The sequence below is a fragment of the Camarhynchus parvulus genome, chromosome 15 (genome assembly GCF_901933205.1).
Source record: "Camarhynchus parvulus chromosome 15, STF_HiC, whole genome shotgun sequence".
Classification (NCBI taxonomy): domain Eukaryota; kingdom Metazoa; phylum Chordata; class Aves; order Passeriformes; family Thraupidae; genus Camarhynchus; species Camarhynchus parvulus.
In genome coordinates, this window is record NC_044585.1 from 1,553,512 (window position 1) to 1,579,373 (window position 25,862).

At 48.6% G+C, this 25,862-nt stretch overlaps 1 protein-coding gene across 2 annotated transcripts; it reads left to right on the forward strand.

Annotated features, from left to right (window-relative positions):
- Positions 1–295: 295 nt before the first annotated feature.
- ASCC2 (activating signal cointegrator 1 complex subunit 2) lies at positions 296–25,415 on the forward strand. 2 transcript variants are annotated; one of them, XM_030958695.1, is made up of 19 exons: positions 296–356; positions 2,648–2,743; positions 4,391–4,549; positions 4,890–5,060; positions 6,981–7,110; positions 8,938–9,005; positions 9,440–9,550; positions 10,493–10,605; positions 11,608–11,682; positions 12,216–12,323; positions 13,351–13,419; positions 14,037–14,111; positions 14,522–14,699; positions 15,268–15,482; positions 16,960–17,079; positions 20,721–20,942; positions 23,012–23,120; positions 23,713–23,789; positions 24,500–25,415. In XM_030958695.1, the coding sequence occupies exons 2-19, from the start codon at positions 2,663–2,665 to the stop codon at positions 24,666–24,668; spliced, it is 2,250 nt and encodes a 749-aa protein (XP_030814555.1). In that variant the 5' UTR covers positions 296–356; positions 2,648–2,662; the 3' UTR covers positions 24,669–25,415. The 2 variants fall into 2 exon arrangements, with proteins under 2 accessions (XP_030814555.1, XP_030814556.1); XM_030958696.1 differs by having other exon boundaries at positions 332–356; positions 2,643–2,743.
- The last annotated feature ends 447 nt before the right edge of the window (positions 25,416–25,862 follow it).

Consider the following 25,862-nt stretch of genomic DNA (forward strand, 5'->3'; position numbering starts at 1 on the left):
AGAAGAGCTGCAGGCTCTTCTTCTGTACGGACTGTAACTGCCCCGTCCCCGCGGCTGCGGCCGGTCCGGAGGGCGGGCGGGGTTTTGGGGCTAAACCCGCCCGGTTGGTCCCGGCAGCCCGGCCCGAGCCGGCTCCCACCCCCCGATCCACAGCCGGCCCCGGTGCCGCCCCTCTGATCCGCAGCCGGCCCCGGTGCCGCCCCCCCGATCCACAGCCGCAGCCGCAGCCGGAGCCGCGCCGGTGCCGCCGCCGGGGCGGAGCCGGTTCGGGCCCCGCCCAGCCCGGTAGTTCCGCTCGGGGCCGGAAGCAGCGCTGGCCACGGAAGCGTCGCGGGGCTGGTGGGACGCGAGTGCCGGTACCGGGCTCGGGCAGCTGTGGCGGGGTTGGGGTGGGCGGCAGCGGCTGGGCAGGGCCCGGTGCGACAGGGACAGGGACCGGGACCGGGACCGGGACCGGGCAGGGGACGGAGCCGCGGGAGCGGCGGGAGCGGCGGGGCCCGGGTTAACCGGCGGTGTTGGGTTAACTGGGGGTGTCTGGCCATGGGGTAGGGCCGAGGGGACAGAGCTGGGGGTGTTCAGCTGGAGAGGAGAAGGCTCCAGGGAGAGCTCAGAGCCCCTTCCAGTGCCTAAAGGGGCTCCAGGAGAGCTGGGGAGGCACCTGGGACAAGGGCCTCAAGCAACTGGACACAGGGAATAGTTTCCCACTGCCAGAGGGCAGGGATGGATGGGATATTGGCAAGGAATTGTTCTCCAATTGTCCACCCTCCCTTGGAGGGTGGGCAGGCCCTGGCACAGGGTGCCCAGAGCAGCTGGGGCTGCCCCTGGATCCCTGGCAGTGCCCAAGGCCAGGCTGGACAGGGCTTGGAGCAGCCTGGGACAGTCCCTGCCCATGGTGAGGGGTGGAATGGGGTGAGCTTTAAGGTCTCTTCCAACACAAACCATTCCATGAATCCAAGCTGCAGCATTCCCTGTGCCAGCTGTGCTGGGGTGGCTGCCTCATCCTCAGCAGTGTCACCTCACCCTGGATGTCTCCATGGATGTGCTCATCAGTGGGAATTGCAGGGCAGGGATCATTTCTGGCACTGGGAAAATAAGTTTCCCTGGGAAAATAAGTTTCCCTATTTCATCATGTTCTTTGTCTGGCTCTTCCACTGTACCTGAAATCACAGATTAATTGTGGGCTTGTGGTTTAGACCAAAGTTCTTTGTGGGGGGAAAAGCTTCTGAGAGTGATGAGGAATAATTCTCTGTTGAGGTTATCCCATACTCAGGTTTGTTCTCTTCTCTAGCTGAACAAGTTTTGTGCAGGGCTTCTGTCTCTTCCAGGATGTTTTTGACTTGGACTGGAGATTATGGTGCCTTACAGGCTTGAAATGAGACACTTGGCATGTTTTTCTGTGTTACAAACATACATTTCTATGTGCAGCTTTCCGAATGACTCTAAAAATTTTAAGAGCCAAATTAAATATATGACGAAACTGAACTGAAAGCCAGCTTGGCTTATTCTGCTAAAAAGTTTTGGTGGTTTCTTTTTTTTCCCCAAAGAAATTGTTCATCATAAAGTAATAGTTGCTCCTGTCAACATTTTGATTTTTAAACTCCTCTGAAAAGACAGAATTATTTTTTGTTTTCTAAACTGTGGGTACTGCAGTTGCTCTGCTGTATTATTTTAATTGAGCTCTAAAATGTTAGATTGCAGAATTTTTGTCTAAATCCATAGGTGACAAATTTATGAAATGAAAAATGTTATTTTTTCACTTGCTGTCTAAACCATGACCCCACTCCTGAGTCAGAGTTGTTCAGCTTTAGAGACATTGCTCTTGTTTTAATTGTTATTCAGCCCAGGCAATGTGACTGCAATTAAACATGCATCTGAGGAGATGTGTGACTTTCTTAATACAAACCTAACTTTTTAGTACCATTTTGCAGAACTCATAACCCCCTAAAGAATTCAAAAGCTCTGTTAACCTGCAACTTTCATTTTTTGTAAGTCTGAACTTTTTAACAGTGCCCATAACATTCTTTCTGTTGAGTTACTCTAATACTTGACTTATAGTTAATTTCAGAAAGTTAATTGAAACATTTCTGAGCCCACAGATGCTGTTGAAGATGAAGCTGTGGTTTTGTGAGCCCATGGGAATTGGCAGGAGTGGGGAAGGCTTTTGTAGGCTCAGCCTGTGTCCCTTGTCTGGCTGAGATTCTACACACAGGCACCAAAAATGCTCTTTTAAAGCACAGGCAAGGCTGTGTTTGGGTTGTTCCTGCAGTTTGTGCTGCCAGGAGAGACACTGCAAGTGTTGAAAGAGGCTGCAAAGGCCAGAGTTCAGCACAGCTCTTCAGCAACCCCATTTAAATATCTAATTTCCATATTGAACAGTGTCCCCAAATGTGTTTTGTTGTCCTGGAAGATGTCTGTGGCCTTTCAGAAAGACACACGGATGAAAGTTTAGCACCACATTCCAGATTTCCTCTGATACATGTACAGATTCCCCCTGAATTTGGCATTTTGGTGGGGTATAAATTGCTGGGCATGAATGTATTCCCAGCCAGTGTGTGTGTTACATCAGGGCTGCAGCCTCTTTTGTTCTTCTGTTGTCTGACTGACCTTGTGAAGTGCATCCTGTGCTGCTTTTGTTTGCTGAGGACAGGAAGAAGCCACCAGGATGCCAGCATTGCCTCTGGACGAGCTCCAGCTGACAGAAAGGGATCCCAAGACAGGGAAGCTGAGAACTCTGCCAGCTCTGGTGAGCTCTGGTTTTCCTGAAAGCCAAACAGACCTTCAGTAAATCATTGTCTTATACTGAGGCTTGGTCTGGGATGTGTGACAGGAATAGCTGGAGCTGTGTTGGGAGGTTTAGGTGGAGATCAGGGCAAGGTTCTTCCCCCAGAGGGTGCTGGCACTGCCCAGGCTGCCCAGGGAATGGGCACGGCCCCGAGGCTGCCAGAGCTCCAGGAGCCTTTGGACAGCACTGCCAGGGATGGACAGGGTGGGGTTGTTGGGGCTCTGGGCAGGGACAGGAGCTGGATTTGCTGATCCTATGGGTCCCTCCAGCTGAGGATATTCTGTAATTCTGTGAAATTTGTTCAGCCTCCTTGTTAAAGATTTTTTTTTCATGTATTCAGATAGTTGAGATTTCATTTACCCATCATAAGAAAAACCCAAAACATGAGACCCAAACTTATTGTGTTCAACATCTGGAGTAAACTGTGCTTACAGCACAACTCCCTCTCTTGAGCCTGTGACCTCTGCTGCAGTGGAGGGATGCTCTGGGAGTTTTTGCAAGCTCTGCCTCAAGTTTAGCTCCAAGCTGTGGCACTGGGATTCATCCCTTGTGCCTTCAGCTTGATGAAACCAGGAAATTCAACCCACAGAAACCCTTTTCTCACAGAAATAAGGCCTGGAGAGAGACTTTTGGGTGTGTTGCAGGAGTGGGACTGTCAGTGCAGTTCGCTCCTGAGGAGCTTTACCCTGAGCACACGTGTGGGATGAGGCAGAGCCCAAATCTGCTGCTCACTGAATTCTCCTTTTAGGGTGGGTGTGTTTGGGCAAAGCCTGTTCAGTAACCTTTGGGAAAGGTATCAAAGTGTTTGTGTCTTTGATGGTTGTGTCAGTTTGAGTTCATGGAGTATTGTGCAAGAACCAGTTCAGAGGAAAAAGAGAGAGTTCAAAGGCATACCAGGAAGCTCCTGCTCTTTGTTTTGATGGTGTGGGAGGATTGCTTTGTCAGGCTTTGGTTAAGAGAAAGCAAGGAGCAACAACTGCCAAATTATCGAGGTCTGAAAATGTTGCTCATAAAGAAGGATACAAACCCACTGCCTTGAAAGGGTAGAAAATGAGAAGTTACCAGGGAAGGGAATGTTCCTGTAATCAGGACTGTAGTGACAAGACAAGGAGTAATTGGTTCAAACTGAAATTTAGATTAGATATTGGGAAGGAAGTGTTCCCTGTGAAGGTGGGGAGGTCCTGGCACAGGGTGCCCAGAGCAGCTGTGGCTGCCCCTGGATCCCTGGCAGTGCCCAAGGCCAGGCTGGATGGAGCTTGAGGACAGAGGAAGGTGCCCCTGCCCATGACAGGGGTGGAACTGGATGAACTTTAAGATCCCTTCCCACACAAACCATTCTGTGATTTGATAATGTCAAGTTGTATTAAAAGGTAGCTTTGTGTTTCCTGGAATTCAGTGAGCAGATGGTGACATTCCTGTCATTGGGTCTGGAGTTCTGATACAGAGTTCTGATACAGAGTTCTGATACAGAGTTCTGATACAGAGTTCTGATACAGAGTTCTAATACAGAGTTCTAATACAGACTTCTAATACAGACTTCTAATACAGACTTCTAATACAGACTTCTAATACAGAGTTCTAATACAGAGGTTTTTTGGCTTCCTGCAGCACCCAGAAATTAAAGCAGATCGGTCGTTCGTGCTGTACAAGCCCCCTCCTGCCATCAGAGACCCTTCTCTGGTGGAGGAATTCCTGGAACGAGCAAAATTCATTGCAGATGACCTGAACTGGCTTCTGGCTCTGCCTCATGACAAATTCTGGTGCCAGGTAATTGTTGCTTTTTATCTGAAGATACAACATAAACATCCAGGTGCTTGTAAAAGCCATGAGCCTTACATCATTTTCATAAAGATTTGTTTATGTTTATTGTGTCATGCAGGAAACATTTAATTTCCATTTCTGCACCTTAGAATGCAAAGAAAGTATTTCCCTAAGGATTTTCCATTGGGGATTTTAAGAGTTGGCTTGTATTTGATGGATATGGGAGTCCTTTTCATGGGCCTGAGTGTTTTTGATTGCTTTAAATTTAACTGTGCTGCTCAGGAGCACAACCTATGAAGATGTGGCATTCCCTCCTTTCCTATTTTCCTGCCTTTCCTTGTGCCAGGTGATATTTGATGAGAGCCTGCAGAAGTGTTTGGATTCCTACCTGCGCTCTGCCCCTCGCAAGTTCGACGTGCTGTGGGATTGCCACCCAGAGGTGCAGGAGCTGCAGAAATGCCTCCATCGAAGTGTCTTCCTCACCTTCCTCAGGATGTCCACCCACAAGGAGTCCAAGGTGAATATTCCCATGCCTTGCAGGTGCTCCAGGCTGTGTGACTTAGGAAAAAAGAGAGAAATTAATCATTTTCCTTCTAGCATGACATTCCTCTCCCTGATGATTTTATCAGCTGGGTTCTCAAAGTGGAGCTGATAACACTCAGAGCTGAAGTATCCAAACTATGCAGTGATTCCTTGGTTGATTGCCTGCATCTCCTTCCTGAGTAATAGCAGGTTATCCATGTGTAGTGGTTGGATATGTCATGGGAAGAGGAGAGAGAGCACGTTAGCCTTTGTGTGGCCACATGGAACAGGCTCTTGAGGCCACCAGTTCCCAAGCATTCACTCCATCAGGGCCACAAAATTCCTTCTAATACTTGTGTTTCCATGAACTTGCCCCAAATTTTGGACAAACAGTGAAATCTCTCTAAATTACAGTTAACTTGGCATCATCAAGTATTCAGTCTGGAGAAGAGAAGGCTCCAGAGAGACCTCACAGCCCTTTCCAGTGCCCAAAGGGGCTTCAGGAGAGCTGGAGAGGGACGTGGGACAAGAGATGGAGGGACAGGACACAGGGAGTGGCTTCACCCTGCCACAGGACAGGGTCAGATGGGATACTGGGAAGGAATTGTTCCCTGGCAGGGTGGGCAGGCCCTGGCACAGGGTGCCCAGAGCAGCTGGGGCTGCCCCTGGATCCCTGGCAGTGCCCAAGGCCAGGATGGACAAAGCTTGGAGCAGCCTGGGACAGTGGGAGGTGTCCCTGCCCATGGCAGGGGTGGCACTGGATGGGCTTTAAGGCTCCTTCCCACCCAAACCTTTCTGAGATTCTATAATTAAAAGACATCCTCATCACTAATTGTGTGAGTGCAGCTCCCGTCTGGAGCTTTGGGATTTTCACCAGGCCTTTGGGCAGGGTGAGTGAGGCCCCTTGTGTTGCAGCAACCACTGATCTCCTCACTGGTTCATCATGTGTCAGGGCTGTGTTGATTCTCTTGCTTATCACAGTGCTGACTGTTCAGGATGTTTTGAGGGAAAGGCCTGGGAGTGGAGGAGTTGGACAGGAGCAGGATGAAGGGATAAAGGAATGCTGGAGCCTGCAGCTGGCACCACTTCAGCAGAAGTACCTGACACCTCTGTGGTGTCTTTCATTGCAGGATCTGATTAAACCTCACCACTCCAGAGGCAGGCAAGCATTTGAAACCATTTTCTAGTTGAGTGATCTGCAGGGAATGAATAGTCCATTGTCATGCAGGAGTCAGCAGGAGTTCTGGAAAGGGAACCTGGCTAGCACTGAGCCCCATCCCTCTGCTGCAGCAGGGAGAATGTGCCCTGCCTTTCACTGGGATTGAAAACGTTTGCTGTCACAGGCAAACTGGACTTCTAAAGATCCAAAATCACATTTCAGCTGCCTGTTTCTCAGTGTCAGACAATGGGATTTTTCTCATCCAGAATTTTGTAAGGAATGCCTTCAGTGTGATGAGTTTCTGGCACAGTGTTCAGCAGTCAGCGTGTAGAGCTGCAGCTCTGGGGTTTCTCCCTGCCTGTCCCTGATTCTGTGGTCTCTGGTGCTGGGTTCTGCTCTCCCAGGGTGCAAGAACCTCAGCTGTCCCTGTGCCTGATTACTCATTCCTGCTCCTGACCTGTTCTGGTGTCAGACTGGGAACTGGGGACCTGCAGGGAGATTTTTTGTAAAACTTTTAGGTAGATTAATGCAGCTGCTGGTGGAAGGATCAGTGGGGTGCCTGGTGTGGCAGGGACAGGAATGTGGGAATAGATGGCTCCACAGAAGCTGTTTCAAGCAGAATTGCTGCCTTCTATGAAATAAATTCCTTAATCCACCTTTGAGAGATGTTTTTACAGGTGCCATTATAATGCTGGAGTTACTGCAGAGCAAAATATGGATTATCCTTTAAATTCCTTTTTTTTTCTGTTTTTGTAGGATCATTTTATCACTCCTTCTGTCTTTGGAAAAATTATTTACAATAACTTCCTGTTTGATATCCCCAAGATTCTGGATCTCTGTGTCCTTTTTGGGAAAGGAAATGGGCTCCTGCTCCAGAAGATGATTGGTCAGTAAAAGCCAAGGAACAACTTGCTGCATTTAGGCTTTTGCTTATATGAGAAGTGCCTTACTGGGGTTTATACCAGTGAACTGTTCTGAAAATTAATTGTTCAGTAGCACCTAAGATCTGTCATTTCTAGATCAGATTGTGCTTTTCTTTTTCCATGTGCACTTTGCTTGTTCCAAGGAAAGCTTCATGTCCTGCTTTGCTGCCCTGAGCTAGGCTCATGTTGTTAGACATAAACCTAGGCTCAGTTGTTTCCTGTGCCAACTGAATGTGCCCTGAGCCCTTGTAAGAGGAATGTGGGGCTCTGTAAAACCCTGGTAGAGATGGGAAAGGATGAGGAGGGTTGGGAGATGGGCACAGTCCAGCTGTGAGTGCTGTTGTTCCCAGAGCTGGCAGCCAAGTGAAACATTCAGTGTGAGGTAATCACTGCTATGGGAAGTGGGAGAACCTGAAACTTCAGTGCAGGCATTGATGTATCCAGAGCTTCCAAAGCACAAACACTTCAGAGCCTTGCTCAAGCTGTGCTTATCCCTGGGTTTCTGTGTCTGTACACATGGCCTTAGTGGTGAGTACACAGGGAGGAACATCCAGCCATGGGTGCTGAGGAGTGAAGATGGAGCATATTGATTTAGCTTCTCTCTTTATCCTGGGCTCCCTTCCCAATCCTGTGATCTTTAACTTCACCTGAGTGGAAGAATATCTACCCTTGGATTAAGTCAGCTCTTCCTGAATTCTAACCCACTTTGTCTGCAGCTCATGGGATGAAGGTTTTCCATTTCTTTGGTAGTTATTTTTGTCTGATTTCCAACTTCGCTCACATGAGAAGTGTTAGTTAGATCATGTGGTGCAGACAGATTTCCAGCCAGAAAATCTTAGATAAACCTTTGCATTTTTAATCTTTTTATCCCTTTTCAGTGGCTTCTACTCTAAATTCTTCTGTTGTGCCTCAGAGATGGAAACTGGGCATGGCAAGATAGATGCTTCCCTTTCAGATGCAAAGCTTAGATTATCTGGGTCTTAAAATATTCCAAAAGAAACCTAAGTAATGAAACCTCCTTTGAATTGTGCTCTGGAGTGTCACACAGTCATGCTCCATGCAGTTGACCAAAGACTTGCTCACCTGATTATTTCGCTATGTCGGGACAGTAATGGTGTGAGCAGTTCTGGTGTCTAATTCATAACTTCAGAAACTTGAGGTTCTTCTCAGGGTATCTGAGAAGTTTATCTGAAACTTGTATCATAGCTCTGTCCTTGCTGGAGAACTCTTAATTGTCATAATCTGAACAGTAATTCCCAGGAAAATGGGAGCCTTGGTGCTTGCTTGGTGAGGATTTATGGTGTGGCATTACTCAGTGGAGTATTTTGTAAAGATAATGGAGTCCTGGTAATATAATAGCAGGTGTTACTAAAGCCTCATTACCTTTAAGAAATGTTCGGCAGCACATCTCCTGGTGTGTGCTCAACTGTTATCAGTAATTAAAAGTCAACTCCAGTTGTCAAATAAAGGATCTGGGGTTGTTCAGTGATAGTATTTGCATTATTCATTGATTCAGCCCCTGGAGCATGAATCATCTGACATCTCATTTGCTCTGCTCTGATGAGCATATTCCCATTGCTGGATCTCCAGGGGCATTGGAGAGCTGATGGATCAGCTTTTTGTGAGCAGGGCCTGTGCATGAGCTGAGGAGTCAGGGTGGGCTGTGTCCCCCATGGTCAGTAGGTGTGTCTGGGGGTTTCAGCAATAACACAAGTAGCATTTTCTGATGCAGATTTGCTCGTTGGCATCAATGTCTGAACTGATGGAAATGTTCTCCTTTCCCTTTTCAGGAAATATCTTCACTCAGCAGCCCAGTTACTTCAGTGACCTTGATGAAACTCTGCCCACTATCCTCCAGGTACTGCTTTCCTGCTGGGATTTCATCTGGAAATGTGGCATAGCTTGGGGAGTGGAAAGGGAACATTGTAGGTGGGCAGAATGTGTTTCATGAAATCGTGGAATATCCTGAGTTGGAAGGGACCCAAGAATCGTCAAGCCCAACCCCTGGCCCTGCACAGACACCCCAACAATCCCACTCATTGTCCAAACACTCCTTGAGCTCTGACCACCCTCTGGGGGAAGAACTTTCCCTATTATCCAGCCTAAGCCTCCCCTGACTTCACTGTTTCTCCCTTTCCCTAGTTTGTTAATGTGTGTCAGGGAGGTTTTGAACTTTATCTAAAATTATTACTTGATGACTCTTCCCTCCCACCCTCCTTCAGCTTCTGCCTTCTCTGCTGTGTCCCACTGCTGGCTCCTGTCTCTTAACACTGCCCTGTTCTCCTCATTTAGGTGTTCAACAATATTTTGCACAAGTGTGGTTTGCAGTGTGAAGGGGCCTCTGCTGAGCCCCAGAAACTGGAAGAGAAAGTCAGTGTGACTGCAGGGAACATGCCCCTCCAGGTAGGAGTGAACTCTCTGTACTCTGAACAGGCCACGGAGGATCATTCTGTTCCCAAAAGCTCCTACAGCTCGTGGTTCTGTGCCATTGTTGCACTCTTTGTCCTGGGACGTGGTGATAAAACCTTTGCACCATGAGCTGATTCATTTCAACCATGTCCTTTGGAGCATGGATAGTTTTAACCTGGCAACTTTTTTGCTTAACGAGCTTATAAATAATGTAACAGAATATCTGGCAGAAGTCTCCACCTAACCCTGGAGGTCATAAGAGTTGTTTTTTTTCCTTCAGAAATGTGTGTTTTAACAACAGTGTCATTTAACTACAGTTAATTAAGAGGGGTTTATGTGCTGGGGGCTGTACAAAGACAGTAAATGTGGTCCTCTGCACAACCTTAGTCTTTCAGTTGGTATGTGGGACAAAACCAAACTATGCTTTATTGATAAGTGATAGTTTGGAACTGGCATTTAGTGTCATTCAGTTTGTTTCAGCTGCCTTGGAAATGCAGCTTGCACTGGAGCAGACTGCTGAAAACATCCCTTTGATTCCCACGTTTCCCATGTTCCTTTTGGTTCCCATGTTTCCAATGCTCCCTTTGATTCCTATGGTTCTGCTGTTCAGTGCTTCGTGAAAAGTGCTGTATGGGGAAGAATTCCATATGTGGAGGGTGTATTGAGGGCAAAGCCACTGTCCAGAACAGGACCTGATGAGGGTTCTTATAATCTCCCAAGATCTTTAATGAAAGCAGACAGTTGGGATTGCATTATAGATCTTTAAACAGATATTAGGAGTTCTAGGAGAAATGTTGTCTCTGCCCCCAGGCCCTGTAACAGGTTTATGGTTGATACAGACTCTGCAGTCAGGAAGGGGCCTGGCTCCGATATTCTGTGTCCCTGCTGGGAAAGCTTGCCTGGCTCTTCCCTCAGTAACTGCTCTTTCCCTCTCAGGAGCTGAAGGACATTGTGCTGTATTTATGTGACACCTGCACAACTCTCTGGGCCTTTCTTGATGTCTTTCCCTTGGCTTGCCAGACCTTCCAAAAACACGAGTTTTGTTACAGGTATGTCTTGGAGTGCAGACAGAATTTGTCCTGGCTATGTAAAAATACTGAATGTGCCGCTGTGTCCTGTCCCATTGTTAGATGAGGAGACAGATTTGATGCAGAGGCTGCTGGGGTCTCTCTGGCAGGAATGCAGCATAATAAATACATGGATATAGGGATGTGTGGATTTTCTATTCTGTATCTGTTGTTATTTAGGAGTGATCCTAGAGCCAGGCATCCATGACAATTTCCAGTCAGCTGAACAGTACTGGGTGTGCTCTGGGAAGGGTGAGAGGGACCAGTTATGGACAAAAGGAACTTCCTGCTGTAGGACCCAAAGCAAGGGAAGCAGAAAGTATTTCAGAGAAATAGTTCTTCAAGGTCTGAAAACAAATGCCTTTGATGTTATGCCCAAGTTTTATGCTAGAGAATATCAGTGAGGTTTGGCAAAAGCTGAGTGTCTGGGAGAGAGTGACAAGGCATGAGAGGGAACAGCCTCAAAGGTTGGGTGTTAGGGAACATTTCTTCATGGAAAGGGCTGTCCAGCCCTGGCACAGCTGCCCAGGGCAGTGGAGTCCCCATCCCTGGAGTGATTTAACAGCTGGATGTGGTACTTGGGGACATGGTCTGTGGTGGCCTTGGCAGTGCTGGAGAATGGTTGGACTCAATGCTCTCAGGGGGCTTTTCCAACATGAAAGTTTCTGTGATTCTTTTCAGGCTGCAGATCTGTGTTGGGGGTTTTTTCTGGGTTGAGCAGATGGTTCTGATCAGCACCAGGATGCTTCTCAAATGCTTTTCTTTCTTACCCCTTCAAAGACCTCCCTGTGATTTCCTTAGAGTGCTGCTCTTTTTCTGTGGTGTGTTTGCTTGTGTTCTGGGGCAAAAATACCAAAATGAGGTGATGCTCATGGGTACTGCTGGTGAGGAGGGTTTAATGAAATCAGCCATTTGTTCTGCCTTTTAGCAAATGACTTTTGGAACCTCAGCTGACAGGTACAGGTTTGTTCCCCTTTTGTACAGATTAGCTTCATTTTATGAACTGGCAATTCCTGAGCTGGAATCTGCAATCAAGAAGAGGCATTATGAAGATAACAGGTGAGAATTCCTGCAAAGGCTTCCTTTGGATCTTCAGTGAGACTTCCTAGGGCTTAGTTAAGAATTCACTTCATGCTGCTTTACCCATCCCTGAGGAGCCTGGCTTTTTTCTGCTGCTTCAAAGGGCTCTGAAGAGATGACTTCTGTAATAGCAAATTTTCCTGGGCAGTGGGGTGACGAATCATTTTTAGTGCTGTGTAAGAAGGAATTTGATGGGAGGTGCATTCAAATTGTTACAAAGTGTGAGAACATGAATGATATCTCTGTGTAGCTCAGTCTCACTGTGAGGCACAGGCTGTGCTGGTACAGCAGGGGTCTTGTGTGGGGAGCTGCCAGGACAATTGGGACTGAAACCAGCTTTATTTAGGGCATGGATTTTCCTTAATGACCATGAAATGTGTCTAATATCTGGCCTTTGCAGCAAGGAGATGATCATCCTAATGAAATTCTTCTTCTAGAGGATTAACTCTGGCATAAAGGTGTGTTACAGATTCTGGTGCTGACACCAACAGTGTCTTTTGCTCTCTCTGAAGTGTTTTTGCTGATTTGTGGAGGAGGATTTCACACTCCAGAAAGAAGATGATAGAGGTTTTTCACATCCTAGTAAACCAAGTCTGTCTGCAGCCCATCCTAGAGAGCAGGTATTGGCACTTGGCTCTATGCTACTCACCAATTACTTGATTGCTGTGTGGGAGAAATTGCTTCTCATTTACAAATTTACTGGAGAAAATGAACAGAAACTGCTATTTGTGTTGGGATCGTAGCCAAAGACTTGGCTAAGGTCAAATTCTGTTGTCCTGTGTATCAGAATGTTCCAGATGGAGCTGTTTGGTCCAGAACCTCTGTGGTGAGCTGGGTCCAATGAGCCTTCTGACCCCAGTGTGTGGCTTGTGCGAAGTTTGGTCATGTGTAACACCTTGTGACCTTCCAGGACCTGGAGGTCCAACAATACAGATGGAGAGAGACTGTTTACAGGAGCCTGGAAGTGACAGGACAAGGGGGAATGGCTTCCCACTGCCAGAGGACAGGGATGGATGGGATATTGGAAGGAATTGTTCCCTGGGAGGGTGGGCAGGCCCTGGCACAGGGTGCCCAGAGAAGCTGGGCATCCCTGGCAGTGTCCAAGGCCAGACTGGAGAGGGCTTGGAGCAATCTGGGACAGTGGAAGGTGTCCCTGCCCATGGCAGGGGGTGGCACTGGATGGGCTTTAAGGTCCCTTCCCACCCAAAGGTGCCTTGGAACAAGGCTTGGAGCCTCAGCAGCACCCTGCTGCAATGGGAGTTTGCTTGGCAGGTGTTCTTGCACAGGTGAGCACAAACTTTCTGGAAGATTCACTGCTGTAATCCCAAGACATCATAAAGGCACAATTACAAAAGCTGTGCACACCATTTTCTGCTCACTGCAAGTCTGAGGCATCAAACTATTTATAAAGTCTGTCTGAAAATGTGTAATTCTAGGTGTGATACAGCTTTAGATCAAAGTGCTGAAATGTTTGCTGAAGCCTTAAAAGCCACTTGCTTCCATTTGACTCTTTGCTCCTGTGAAAGCCAAATGTGGCCTGAAATCTCTCTTCGAATGGGGCTTCCCCTTGGTGTGTAAATGTGAGTGGTTTGGCTGGTGGGCTTGGCAGACTTGCCTCTGAGTGTTCACTGTGCTGTTTTCCTGCAGCTGTGAGAATATTCAGCCATTTATTGAGGAATTTCTGCAGATCTTCACCTCGGTGCTTCAGGAGAGGAGGTGAGTCTGGCTGGCAAGAGGCCTGAGGGGGCTCAGCTCCTTCCTCTGCCATTCTTTACAGCAGAATTGCCTGAGGCAGCATTACGAGGCATTTGGGAGTCAGAAATCTTGTAAGTAGTTGGGAGAAGTGCAGTGAGAAGATTTCAGCCTGCAGCACAGACCCTGGCACTGAGAAATGCTATTCTTCACTCCCTTTAATCCAGCCTCCCAAAGAAGAGAAGAGCAATTTAGCCATTAGCTGCCTTGACAAGTTAGGCTGTTATTACTGATCTGTGCTTTCCAGCTGGGCTGACCAGACCAGAAAAATATTAAACATGAATGCTGGAGGTGTAAAAGAAGTGGCAGAATTGGGAATTCCATCTTGTCCTCCTGCCCATGCTGGCATTCTGAGCACGTTCACATGGTAAAGCGGATTTTCCCTGTAATGCAGCTCTGGGTTCCAGCTCTCACACCTGAGGAGTGTTGCTGTGGTGTAATGGGACCAAAATCAGGCATGGCTGGAATCCAGCATTGGGTGAGAGGTTCTCTGTTCCTACCTGAGCACTGAGGCAGTCAGAGAGGCACAGTAGTGGTAATTAATTGAGCTTCACTGATTAAACTTGCTCTTGTGTTTTCAGATTTCTCCGTGACTACGACGAGCTGTTCCCCGTTGAGGATGACGTGAGTCTGCTCCAGCAGGCATCCTCTGCACTGTATCCTTGGGCTCTGCACTCCTGGCTGCTCTTGGATTCCTTCACACCAGTGACATTTTCTGCCTCTGGTTAAGCTGCATGACTGGCAAGGAGTACTGGAAAGTTTTCCCTTAACAGAAAGAAAAGGATAGGGGGGAGTTGTTGCCCAGAGAAGCTGAGGCTGCCCCATCCCTTCAAGTGTCTGAGGCTTGGATGGAGCTTGGAGCAATCTGGTGTAATGGAAGCTGTCCTTGCCCATGGTAGGGTGTGGGACAAGATGAGCTTTAAGGTCCCTTCCCACCCAAACCATTCAGTGGTTTTGTCAGTGTTAATGCAGGCACAAATTTGGACGTGGCTGACAATCCCATAGTTATTTCAGGGTGATCCCTGAACATGTGCATCCAGAAATGTCCTTAATGCTGTGCTCTTAGGGACGAGACCAGGACAGCCTACATCCTCCAAGCAGTGGAAAGTGCCTGGGAAGGAGTAGACAGGAAAAAAGGACAAGCTATTAAAGCTCCAGCAGCATCCAGCGGAGCTTCAGCCATAGTGGAGAGCACCCCTGAGGACAGAGAGGATCTGGGGGCTGCGTGTGCTCTGGAGGATGAGGTGGGTACAGCTCTGTGGTGGGACTGGGCTCTGCTCTTCCTGGGGGTTCTGCTCTTCCTGGCCTTCCTCTATCTGTGAGGACAGGCTTGGTTTGCTCAGCTTTGGGGACAACATGAGATTTGGTGTAATTTCTGACCTTTGCTGGATCTCCATGTCGCCTTGGGAAATGAGACATGCAGCTACACCTGAATCCTGAGTTATCTCTGAGCAAATTGCTTCCAGCTCTCATGGCTTGAGTTTTCCCTTGCTGGAGATTATTCAAATACTCTGTTTCATCCCTGCAGCTCATGTGCATATTTTTGAAATGCAGAGCTCGCCTGTTGTTTGAGGAAGGGATTCTCCAGAGTGTCCTTGCTGACTCAGGGACTGGCAAAAGTAGCTGTGTGCCCAAATCTGTGCTGGAAACCACGTGTAGTTTGAACAGCTGGTTTCTCTTTTGGCTCCAGTCTTGGACTTGTGTGTGTAAACCCTGAGAGCCCAGAGTGCTGCTTGCCCTGTATTTCTGTGCACACTGCCTGCCCTCAGCTGTGTCCTACCCAGTGCCACCAGGTGTGTTTGGTGTCCCCAGTGTGCTGGCGCTGCGGCCGTGCCCGTCGCCTGCGTGTCCGGCGTGGAGCTGGACTCCCTGATCTCCCAAGTGAAGGATCTGCTGCCAGATCTTGGAGAGGGATTCATCCTGGCCTGCCTGGAGGAGTATGGATACGACACAGAGCAGGTGATCAACAACATCCTGGAAGAGAAGTTGGTGCCGTACCTGGATAAGCTGGACCGAAGGATGCAAAGGTGTGGGACAACCTCCGGTTGTTTCTGTCTCACTTAATTGCTCTCACTGAAGGCTCAACACTTGTAGAACTCTAAGAATTTGCATACTTGGGGTAGAGAACTGAAGTGAAGGCTTCTCATTGTCACCTGTCACCAGTTTTCTGCTCTCCTTGTGTCTCTGCAGAGGAGTGGGGCCTTTGCTGCTCAGTGTTAGAGTAGGTGCTGGGTTGTGTTTTGTGACAGGGGACAAAACCACCTGTACATGAAATGATAGACTAGAATAGGATAGAATAGAATGCTGGGCAATAGAATATGTTGTCTTCAAAAGTTATTTTGCTGCAGCATTTATTGTCACAGCTGTGAAAATCCCAGCTGTCCTGCAGGAAAGGGCATCTTCAGAGGACCCAATTCAGCTGGAATTGAGCCCACAGGGTCAAATATGGTTAACAGGCTGCTCTTTTGTGAGTGAAGATAGAACCATTCAGATCCAGTTTTATGTTCCCTCTGACAAACTTGCCAGGCTTGTCCTGCTTTCCTGGATTGGGCAGGGGATGGAGAGTTTATAGCTGGTGGCAGGATTGAGCTGTTAGATTTTGTCTGCAGCTGTGAGTGTGTGTTTGTGCTGCACCAGCAGTTCCTGACAGAGCATCAGGATGTGAATGTGCTGTTTGTTCACATTTCATGGAGTTATGGGCAGACTGTCTCACTGTTGCATTAAAGGAAAGCATCTTTATCGGAAAAATGATGTAAAAAAATCTTAGTTTTGCAACAATCTTTGTGTTCCCACAATCAGATCTGCTGACTTTGGCACAACTGGTGCAGGACGGGCTTTAGGAAGGATTGGTTTTTCTGCAAAGCCAGCAGTTCCACAAGACAGAGCTGCATTTTTTTTCTTCCTGCCTTTTGCATCTTGAAACAAATCTGCTGGTTCGATAGGAAATGTCGAATTCTGACCCCTGCTGATTTATAGGGGAGCACAGCAGCATTTGCAGCTGCCCAGCTGAGCTGTTTGCACCACCAAAACGAATGTCAAAAGTACAGTCTTTTCACTTACAAGTTGAACAAACATAAACCGGGAACCCTGGGAAAGATTTAACAAGGGAGATAAATATCTTGAAATCAGCAGCAACAAATTATTGGAATTTTTTCCAGCCTGTAATTCATCACACTTAGTGTTTGTCTTCACTGAGTCACTGTGTTGAGACCAGGCAGTCTGTTGAATATTCTGTTGTCCTGCACGGTTTGATAGACTCTGAAATGAACAGAAGAATTTTCTTTTGGCTTTCTGTGAGTTACTTTAGTTTCCCATCAAATCCAAGCTTTGGGAAGGGAAGGGATTGTGCCCTGTGACTCAGCCAGCACCTCTTGGTGTGCTCAGGATCTTTTGCTCAGGATATTTTGGGACTGATAAAGGATAAAACAAGGGCTTAGGGAATGGAGAGGATTTCTCTTCCTCACTTCACTTTTGTTTTTATTCTCTCTCCTTGTTTTTTAACAGACAGCTGAAGCCAGACCCTACCCCTCTGGTCAGCTCTCGCTGTAACGTTTTCCAGAATGATGAGTTTGATGTTTTCAGCAGGGATGCAGTGGATGTGTCTCGGATCCAGAAAGGCAAGAGGTGAGTGTTAGCACCCAGTCATTAACTCTGCCTGTCAGGAGGAACAAACACCTGGCAACCTGCACATTTATCTCTCCTAAAAACCTCCTGCAGGAATGTTTTGGCAGGGGTAAAGGCTTATAAAAAATGTTTCCCACCTGTTTGTCTGGGAAAGTAAAGTGAAATATTATGAGGGGGTTGGTTTCACTTAGTGTTTTTCCTAATTGGCTTTTCTGTGTCTGCTGCTGGAGATTGCTCTGCCAAGCTCATTTGTAATGTCAGGCTCTTCCTCCTTGGGCTTAATGTTAAACTTGCACTGAACAACAAACCTTGAAAAGACCCATCCCTGAGCTTGGGATTGTGACTCAGAGCTGAGAATAACTAATGATTTGATCTAGAGCCAAGGGAAGATTCAATATCCATCTACTTCACCATCTGATAACATTCAGTGCCTTAGACTACTTGGGTTGTCCCTGCTGCTGTAAAGCTTCCTGCAGAAGGGCACTTGGACTTGTGGAGTAGTTTGGGTTGGGAGGGACCTTTAAAGGTCATTTAGTCAATCTGCCTGCAATGAGCAGGGGAGATTTCTACAAACCCCCACCAATTTTCACTTTGCTTTTTGCCTCACTGGGTGTGTGGTGCTGGCTCCCACTGATGTCAGCTCTATAGTGTGGTTCCCTTGTCCCAGTTTCTTTTAAAACATATCACAGGATCATGGAATGGTTTGGGTTGGAAGGAACCTTAAGGCTCATCTTGTTCCACCTCCTGCCATGGGCAGGGACACCTTCCACTGGACTTTAGACACCTCCTCTAACCAGCCAAGGGTGATCTTAATGTTGGGATGAATTATTACAGCAGATATCTAAAAGTCTGGCTGGAGTTGGAGCCACGTGACCTGAGAGCACCCAGTTAAGGTTTTGATTGCAAAGTTGCATCAAACTCTAGGAAAAAACCACTTTTGCTCTCAAGTCCAGTGGCCCAGCTCCTCAGAGCAGTGCCACAGTGCTGATCCTGTCTTGGCTGAGCAAGAAAGGAATTTCTTTTCTCTCTAGCCAAGGCCATGACTTTTGTTGTGTCCATAGCTGAGAATTCAGAGACAAAACCTTTGTCCTCGTGGTGGTGCCTTGCTCTGTGAGACAGGTGTATTGTACAGGTGTGCTGGGTTATCCCTGAATCCCAGAGCCTTGCACAGGTGTGCTGGGTTATCCCTGAAGCCCAGAGCCTTGCACAGGTGTGCTGGGTTATCCCTCATTCCCAGAGCCTTGCTGGGTTATCCCTGTTTCCCAAAGCCCTGCAGCAGCAGCAGCTGGTCAAGGCCAGAGAGCACCGAGTTCAGCACAGAGCATCCAGGGGCTGGAATATCCTGCTCGGAGCTCCCTCTGCAGATCACTTGGAGAGCTTTGGGAGCTGTAAATAATCCCTGAGCTGGGCTCTGGGATCTGCTCCCATGGCACTGCCCCCCAGGGGTACCAGCACTCTTGGAGAAGTTCTCCTCTCTCCTGCTGTAGTTATGTGACCTCTTAGGATTATCCTCTTCCTGCTGTGTCATTTGCCTCCCTTCATTTCAGAACATTTGGGAAATGTCTGCAGGACTCCAGACATATTAATTGTAGTTTGAGTAGTTTAAAACCTGAAGATCAGCAGTGCCCAAAGATGACCATATCCAACTGAATCCTAGGAAAAGTTGCAGTACCTTGTCTCCAGGATTTAATATTCAGCACTGATGGTTCACCCCAGTTTTGGGGTAACAGGGCTCTCCAAGCTTAGTCTGAGATCTGCTTTGGATTTGAATTGTATCAAATATTTAATTTTTTTTCCTCCTTCTCCACCTTTTGCTCACCAAATTCTCTTGTGTTCGGGGTGCTGTTGCTAAGCCTGGTGTTACCATAGCACTAAAGAGCCAGAGCAGGTTGTCCTGGCCACACTCAGCATCAGCATTTTGGGGCAGAGACTGTCCTTGAGAAAGAGAAATCCAGCCAGGATGAGGAGGGAATCAAACACAAGGAAATGAATGTGCCAACATAGACTCTGCTGATCCTGAAAAGTGATGGCACTTGTCTGTGCCTGTCCAGCCCTGGTTGTCACCTGAATCTGTGTCCTGGAGCCAGAGCATGTCCTGAGCTCCGTGGGACTAGAGGAGCTATCCCACTGTTTTTCCTGGGATTGGTGCCCAGACCATTTCATGCAGCTCCTCTGCAGTCATCAGACCAGCTGGACAGGAAGCAATTACCAGGTGCTGGGTTCAGGCTCAGCTGAATTCCCACAGGAGCTGTTATCCCAGGGATCCCAGGCTGGCTGAGCTCACCAGGTGCTTGGGAGGGCATTGTGTGTGCCACCAATGCAGGCAGTGAGTCATGGCAGAGAGGGAACCACCTCCAGCTGCAAACCTCCTTTGTTTTGAGATTCCAAATGAAAATCCGGGCTGCTGGATCACATCCCCTCAGTCTGTCCCTTCCTGAGTCACTGCCACTGCCTTGGACAGGTCCTTTCTGTGATAAAATCCACTGATGCTGGGTCCTCCTGGGCTCTGGGGGCTGCAAGTTCTCCTGGGCATGCTGGAATCCCTTGTTGCTTTGCTGTAAATATGTACTTGGCTGGTCTGAAGAATGGGATGTCAGAGCTTATGCTTGTGCAGCTTGAGACATTCAGCAGCCACTTTTTAAACCCTCTGTTTCTTGGTCTTCCCTTCTATAAAATGACTATAATTTACTTGCCTTCTAAATTTAAAGAACAAGCCCTTGCAGTGCTCTGAGAGGTTGAATCACAATCACTCTCTACTGTTTTGTTCTTTGCCTTGGGAATTGTGTTTATTCTCATTCTCACCTGGTTATTTTTTGGATCTCCCCATCTACATTTGTCCTTTTCCCCTCACATTTGTGCTCCATGCACCTTGGCCAAGTTTCATCTGCAATAGGATTGCATTTGGCCTTCTGTGAAAGCTTCCTCTCTGTCTGGAGTGCTGGTGGTGGTCTCCAATTCCTGCTCTTTTTTAGTGGCCAAACGGCCCTGGTACAAATGACCCACCCTGGATCACTCCATCCAGCCTGGGCTCAGCACAGGAAAGAGCTGGAGCTGCTGGAGTGACACCAGAGGAGGCACCAGGAGGATAAGAGGCATGGAGCAGCTCTGCTGTGTGGAAAGGCTGGGAGAATTAGGATTGTTCAGCCTGAAGAAAAAGCTCTGAGATGACCTAATTGTGGCCTTCCAGGACCTGAAGGGGCTGACAAGAAATATGGAAGAGAGACTGCTTACAAGGGCTTGGAGTGACAGGAAGAGGGGGAATGGCTTCCCACTGCCAGAGGGCAAGGATAGAGGGAATATTGGGCAGGAATTGTTCCCTGGCAGGGTGGGCAGGCCCTGGCACAGGGTGCCCAGAGCAGCTGTGGTTGCCCCTGGATCCCTGGAAGTGTCCCAGGCCAGGTTGGACATTGGGGCTTGAAGCACCTTGGGATAGTGGGAGGTGTGAGGGTGGAATAAGATGAGCTTTAAGATCCCTTCCTGCCCAAACCATCCCATGATCCCACAAAGCAGCAGGCCAATAGGTGGGGTAAGGAGAGCCTGTGGCACTGGGGATGACGCTTGCACTGCTTCACACTCCACTAACAGGGCAAAAATCAGCTTCAGGGGCGGGTTTTAACCCTTTAACTCCCGATCCCGGGCAGGAGGGAGAAGGACACCACGCGGAGCTTGGTGAATGACAAGCGGCTGGTGGCGGAGCAGAGGCAGCGCTACAGCCAGTACAGCGTGGTGCTGGAGGAGCTGCCCCTGCCGCCTGGAGCCAGCCATGACTACGGGGAATACGAGGATGAGTACGACGACACCTACGATGGGAACCAAGTGGGCGCTAACGATGCCGACTCGGATGACGAGCTCATCTCCAGGAGGTGAATGCTGAGGGGAGGAGGAGGGAGGGAGCCATGGGGGAATCACCACGGAATTCTCTGGCTCTCACAAACCTGGGAAACGCTGCTTTGGGCTCTGTTCCTCCACGAGGGCTTCAAACCAGCCCTTTCTCTGTTTACACTGTGATGTGCAAGGAGGGAAGTTTGGGTCTCCCCTCTCCTGTGGATAGGGAGTGTTCTCAGGGCAGGCTGTTGTCATTATAGTGCAAGAGTTCTATTGTCATTACATTGCAAGGGTTCCATATTGCTGGAGTTTCACACCTCCTTGATGTTGCTTGTAGGCAGCTCCTCTAGGCACTGACTCTTCCTTATCCTCACAGTAGCTGACTCCAGTTCCCCTCAACCAACCAATCTACTCTTTAATAACACTCTTCTTATTAGCTACAGCTGTGGCCTGTTAACATCAGGCCTGCTCCTAATCCTTAATAATTAGCTCAGCTGCAACTCTTTAGGGGGTAAGATTACTTTCTATTCTACTTTTTTTTTTACTTATGTTCTATCCCCCTACAGCAGGCTATTCCTTGAACAGAAAGTGATGGCACTCTTGAGGCAAAGAACCTCACTGAAGAGTGGTTGTACATAAACACAAACCAAATTCCTAGCCAGTCCATTCCTAAACTTCAGGAATGTGTTGCAAATGAAGACAGAGTGTGCCCAGGATGTTCTCCAGCTTCCACTGGGCCATTGCCTCAATTAGTCAGCAAATCCAAGAGGGGTGGATGGAATTTTCATGTGTGGAAATTTGTACTCAGCAGTGCCTCTCCTTGGAGAACCTACCCTGCAGCAGGGAAAAATTGCTTGGAAAATCAGTGGAGCTGGGCAACCTAAAATGGCTGGTTAGCAAAAGAAAACTTCAAAATTTGGGGAATTTTACAACCAGACTTTTCCCTGCCAATCCCCTCTGAGTGCTGACAGCTGGAATTGAGTCCCTGATGAGCTGCACAGCACTGTGCACCATGACTGCCAATTGCACACAATAAGCTTTTGGGAAGCAAAGGGTTAATGGGGATGGAGACTGGAGAATATTTATTTTAGAAAGTGTGTGGTTTAAAAGCTGCTTTAACATTGCTGAAAGTGGCATTTTGAATTCTGATGTATTATGAAGATGTCACCATTCCTAACCTCAAACCAAATGGAAGCTTTGAGGCTCTTTGTCCCTTTTTTCCCTCTCCTAAAGTGTTGAGAAGCTTCAATTTAAATCCTTTTTGTGTTTTGCCTGTAAGAATGTGGCACCCAGGTGTTTTTCCCTCTTTCAGGTCTCAGTGCCCCTAGAAACAATTAGTGGATGTCACTGCTGAAAACTGGATCTGTTGGTTTGACATAACAAAGGCTTTTCTGGTTCTACATTTATTTCTTTGGCAGTGGAATGGTGGGTCTGAATTCCAATGGAATTCAAACACAGACACATATTTATGTTAAAGAAGAGTTATAGGCATGTGTAAATTCTTCCTCCACCCCCAGGCCCTTTGCTCTGCATGTCCACAGTGATTCATAAAGCCTGATTAATTTCTCCAGGGTTTTCCCCCTGTAGGAAACTGGGGCACAGCAATGGAACTGGGGCTCCCTGGATAGCCCTGACCAGTCAGAGGGTTTGGAGCACAGCACTGCCTGAGCAGGAATGGTTCTGTCCAAATTTGTCCTGTACAGCAGATGCTCCCTGTCTGCTGTAGAAAAGGATACTCCTTAATATTGTGGCTGTGTCTGGATGCCCATTTCCCAAAGGAAGCAGTTGTTTCTGTGGAGAAATTCCTTGTGAGGTTTCAGGGTTGGGGTTTTTTTTAACTATTATTATTATTTTCAGTGACAATTTCATAGTGAACATTCCCCAGTGGAGACTGTGTGTATGTTAATTGCCCATAGGAATGTGGTATTAACTCCTGGGTCTCCTGGTTTGTTTTTTTTTTTTGTTCAGGAAAATGAAGTCCATGAAATCTGTAAAGTCTCATCTTTTTAAAGACATAATGCAAACCACAAAGGATGGATGTGCTGTTCAGAGAAATGTTTGTGGCTGTGCTATTTTATTTTCTAATTATTTGTGTCTTATTTCCCAGGCCATTCACAATTCCTCAGGTCTTGAGACCTAAAGGACATGAGGAAGGACAGGAGACAGAGGAAGAGGATGAAGAGGAGGAGGAGGAAGCTGAAAAGGAAAGAACAAAGGTGACATTTAGCTGGAGTTGCATTCAAATTTACCATATTTCTTCCCTGCTTCACCTGCAGGTGATGTGGAGTGATTTCCTGTTCAGAGAGGGGATCTTTGAGCAGCAGCAGGGGCTGAGCTGCTGTTCAGTGGCTGCTGGGCTGTGATGTGTCCCCAAGGACAGCTCTCCACAGCTTCCTGCCCTGACTGTGCTGGAGCAGTGACACTTCCTCCGTGGGGAGCTTTAATCTGCTTTATCCCAGAGGCAGACAGAGCCAGCAGAGCACTCTGGGGGTCACTGGCACTCTGTTTCCATGGATGTGCTGGGAGCAGCCATGGGCTGGGAAGGTTTTCAGGCAGGTTTTATGCCAGGTGTTGTGTTTAGAGTCCCTGACACCAATCCCACTGGTCCAGAGGTAATGAACCAGGAATTGACTCTGTTCCAAACAGAATCCTCTCTTCTCCAGGCTTCTGCATGGTGCTGATGTGTTCCCTGACCCGTTCCCTTGGTGCTGATGGGTTTCCTGACCCGTTCCCTTGGTGCTGATGGGTTCCCTGACCTGTTCCCTTGGAGCTGATGTGTTCCCTGACCTGTTCCCTTGCCTCCTTTAGGACCACTTTGTGCAGGACCCCGCTGTCCTGCGGGAGAGGGCTGAGGCCAGGCGCCAGGCGTTCCTTGCCAGGAAGGGGTAAGCAAGGCTCTGCCTCTGCAGCTCTTCTGCTGCTGACTGGAATTGTTGGGGGTGTTCCTGCTCCTTGGCATTCCCGTGTGTCAGGATCCTACCACTGTGGGGTGAACTTCTCACCCACCCTTTACTTCACTGCTGGTTGTTTTATCCCTTTGAATAGGGGTAGGCATGGCATGGAATCATGGAGTGGTTTGGGTGGGAAGGGACCTTTAGACCATCTTGCTCCATCCCCTGCCATGGCAGGGACAGGAATTGTCCCAGGCTGCTCCAAGCCCCATCCAGCCTGGCCTTGGGCACTGCCAGGGATCCAGGGGCAGCCACAGCTGCTCTGGGCACCCTATGCCAGGGCCTGCCCACCCTGCCAGGGAACAATTCCTTCTAATACCCAATCTAAATCTCCCCTTTTTCAGCATAAAGCCATTTCCCCTTGTCCTGTCACTCCAAGCAGCAGAATCCTGTGGAAGACAGGCTCTTGGAGAGCACAACTCCCAGAGCTCCAACAGCTCCCACAGGGATTTTGGGACAGTTTCATAGCTGTTTTCAGCTGATGGGCTCAGTGTGTGGAAGGACACAGTGGTGGTGTGGCTGATGCTGCTCCTGGGCTGCTGTGGGAGTCCTGAACTGAACCCCTCACACCCCGGTGTTTGTGGGGATTTCACCCCCAGGAGTGCAGTGTGCCTGTTGTGATGTCCTTGCTCTGTGTCCTCCAGGCACAAGCACGACAGCTCTGCCGTTGTTGGGAACGCCAAGGGCCACGGGCAGAGCCGGGAGACGCTGCAGGAGCGGAGGAAGAAAGAAGCGAACAAAAGCACCCGAGCCAACCACAACCGGCGGGCCATGGCCGACAGGAAGCGCAGCAAGGGCATGATCCCCTCGTGAGCAGCTCCCGGGGCGGGGCTGCACCGTCCCAGGCCCTGCCCAGGAGGAGGCTCCCTTTCCTCGGCGTTCCCTTGCTCAGGGGATGGATGTAGTGTGCAATACCTGGCAGCTGGGCTCACACAGAGCTGCATTCCCTGTGGGAGTGCAGTTCCTGCCCTGACTGTGTGTGCCAGTGGCTGCAGCCAATACACGGGACAGGCTGCAGCAGCCATTCCTGCCCTTTTGTACTATTCATAATTCAGAGTTTTATTTTCATACTGGCTCCTGCCCACCCTGGAGTGGGCAGCTCTGAGAGCACGGCTTCCATGGAAATGCCTTATCCTGAACTTGAGTTATAGATTCTCCCAGCTTGGAAGGGACACACAGGGATCACAAGTCCCACCCCTGTCCCTGCCCAGACCCCCCAACAACCCCACCCTGTCCATCCCTGGCAGTGCTGTCCAAAGGCTCCTGGAGCTCTGGCAGCCTCAGGGCCGTGCCCATTCCCTGGGCAGCCTGGGCAGTGCCAGCACCCTCTGGGGGAAGAACCTTGCCCTGATCTCCACCTAAACCTCCCTGACACAGCTCTGTGCTGGCAGAGAAAGGCTCAGGCTGTTCCCACTGCCAGCAGACCCACAGGGGTCCAGGTGAGTCAGACCTTATGGATTTCTGTCCCTCAAGTGAGGCCTGTGAAAACAGATGGTGCAAATAAAAGATGTAGATGTCTTAGCTGGTTTTTTAAGGCCCTTACAGACAGTATTGATAAACTTCCTGGTATCCAATTAGGCTTTGCTTGGTTAATTTGCTGATTAATGTGCCCTGAGTGCCCTCTCCCCACCACACTGTGTTTTCTTGCACTGCAGCAGTGCCTGTGGCTGTCACCCCCACAGTGGCAAAATCAGCAGTGGGTTGTGCTCCAGGGCAATCCCAGTGCTGCAGGAGCACTGGGGTGCTAAAGTGCTAGTAGGGTGGTAGTAAGGTCCACACCTTGGTGCCTGGTGTTATGCAGAGGGCAGGAATGTGGCTAGAGCTGCTCTGGGGCTGTGTGCAGAGAAGCAGAAATGCAGCAGAACAGCCACTGCCATGAAATGAGGGGAAGCCCTGAGTGCTCCAAGGAGATTTTTCTTTGCCTATCAGTGCTGCCCAAACCTCCCAGTGACAGGCATGGAAAAAGGAATAGATTTACCAGAATCCCCAAATGCTGTATCCAGGAAA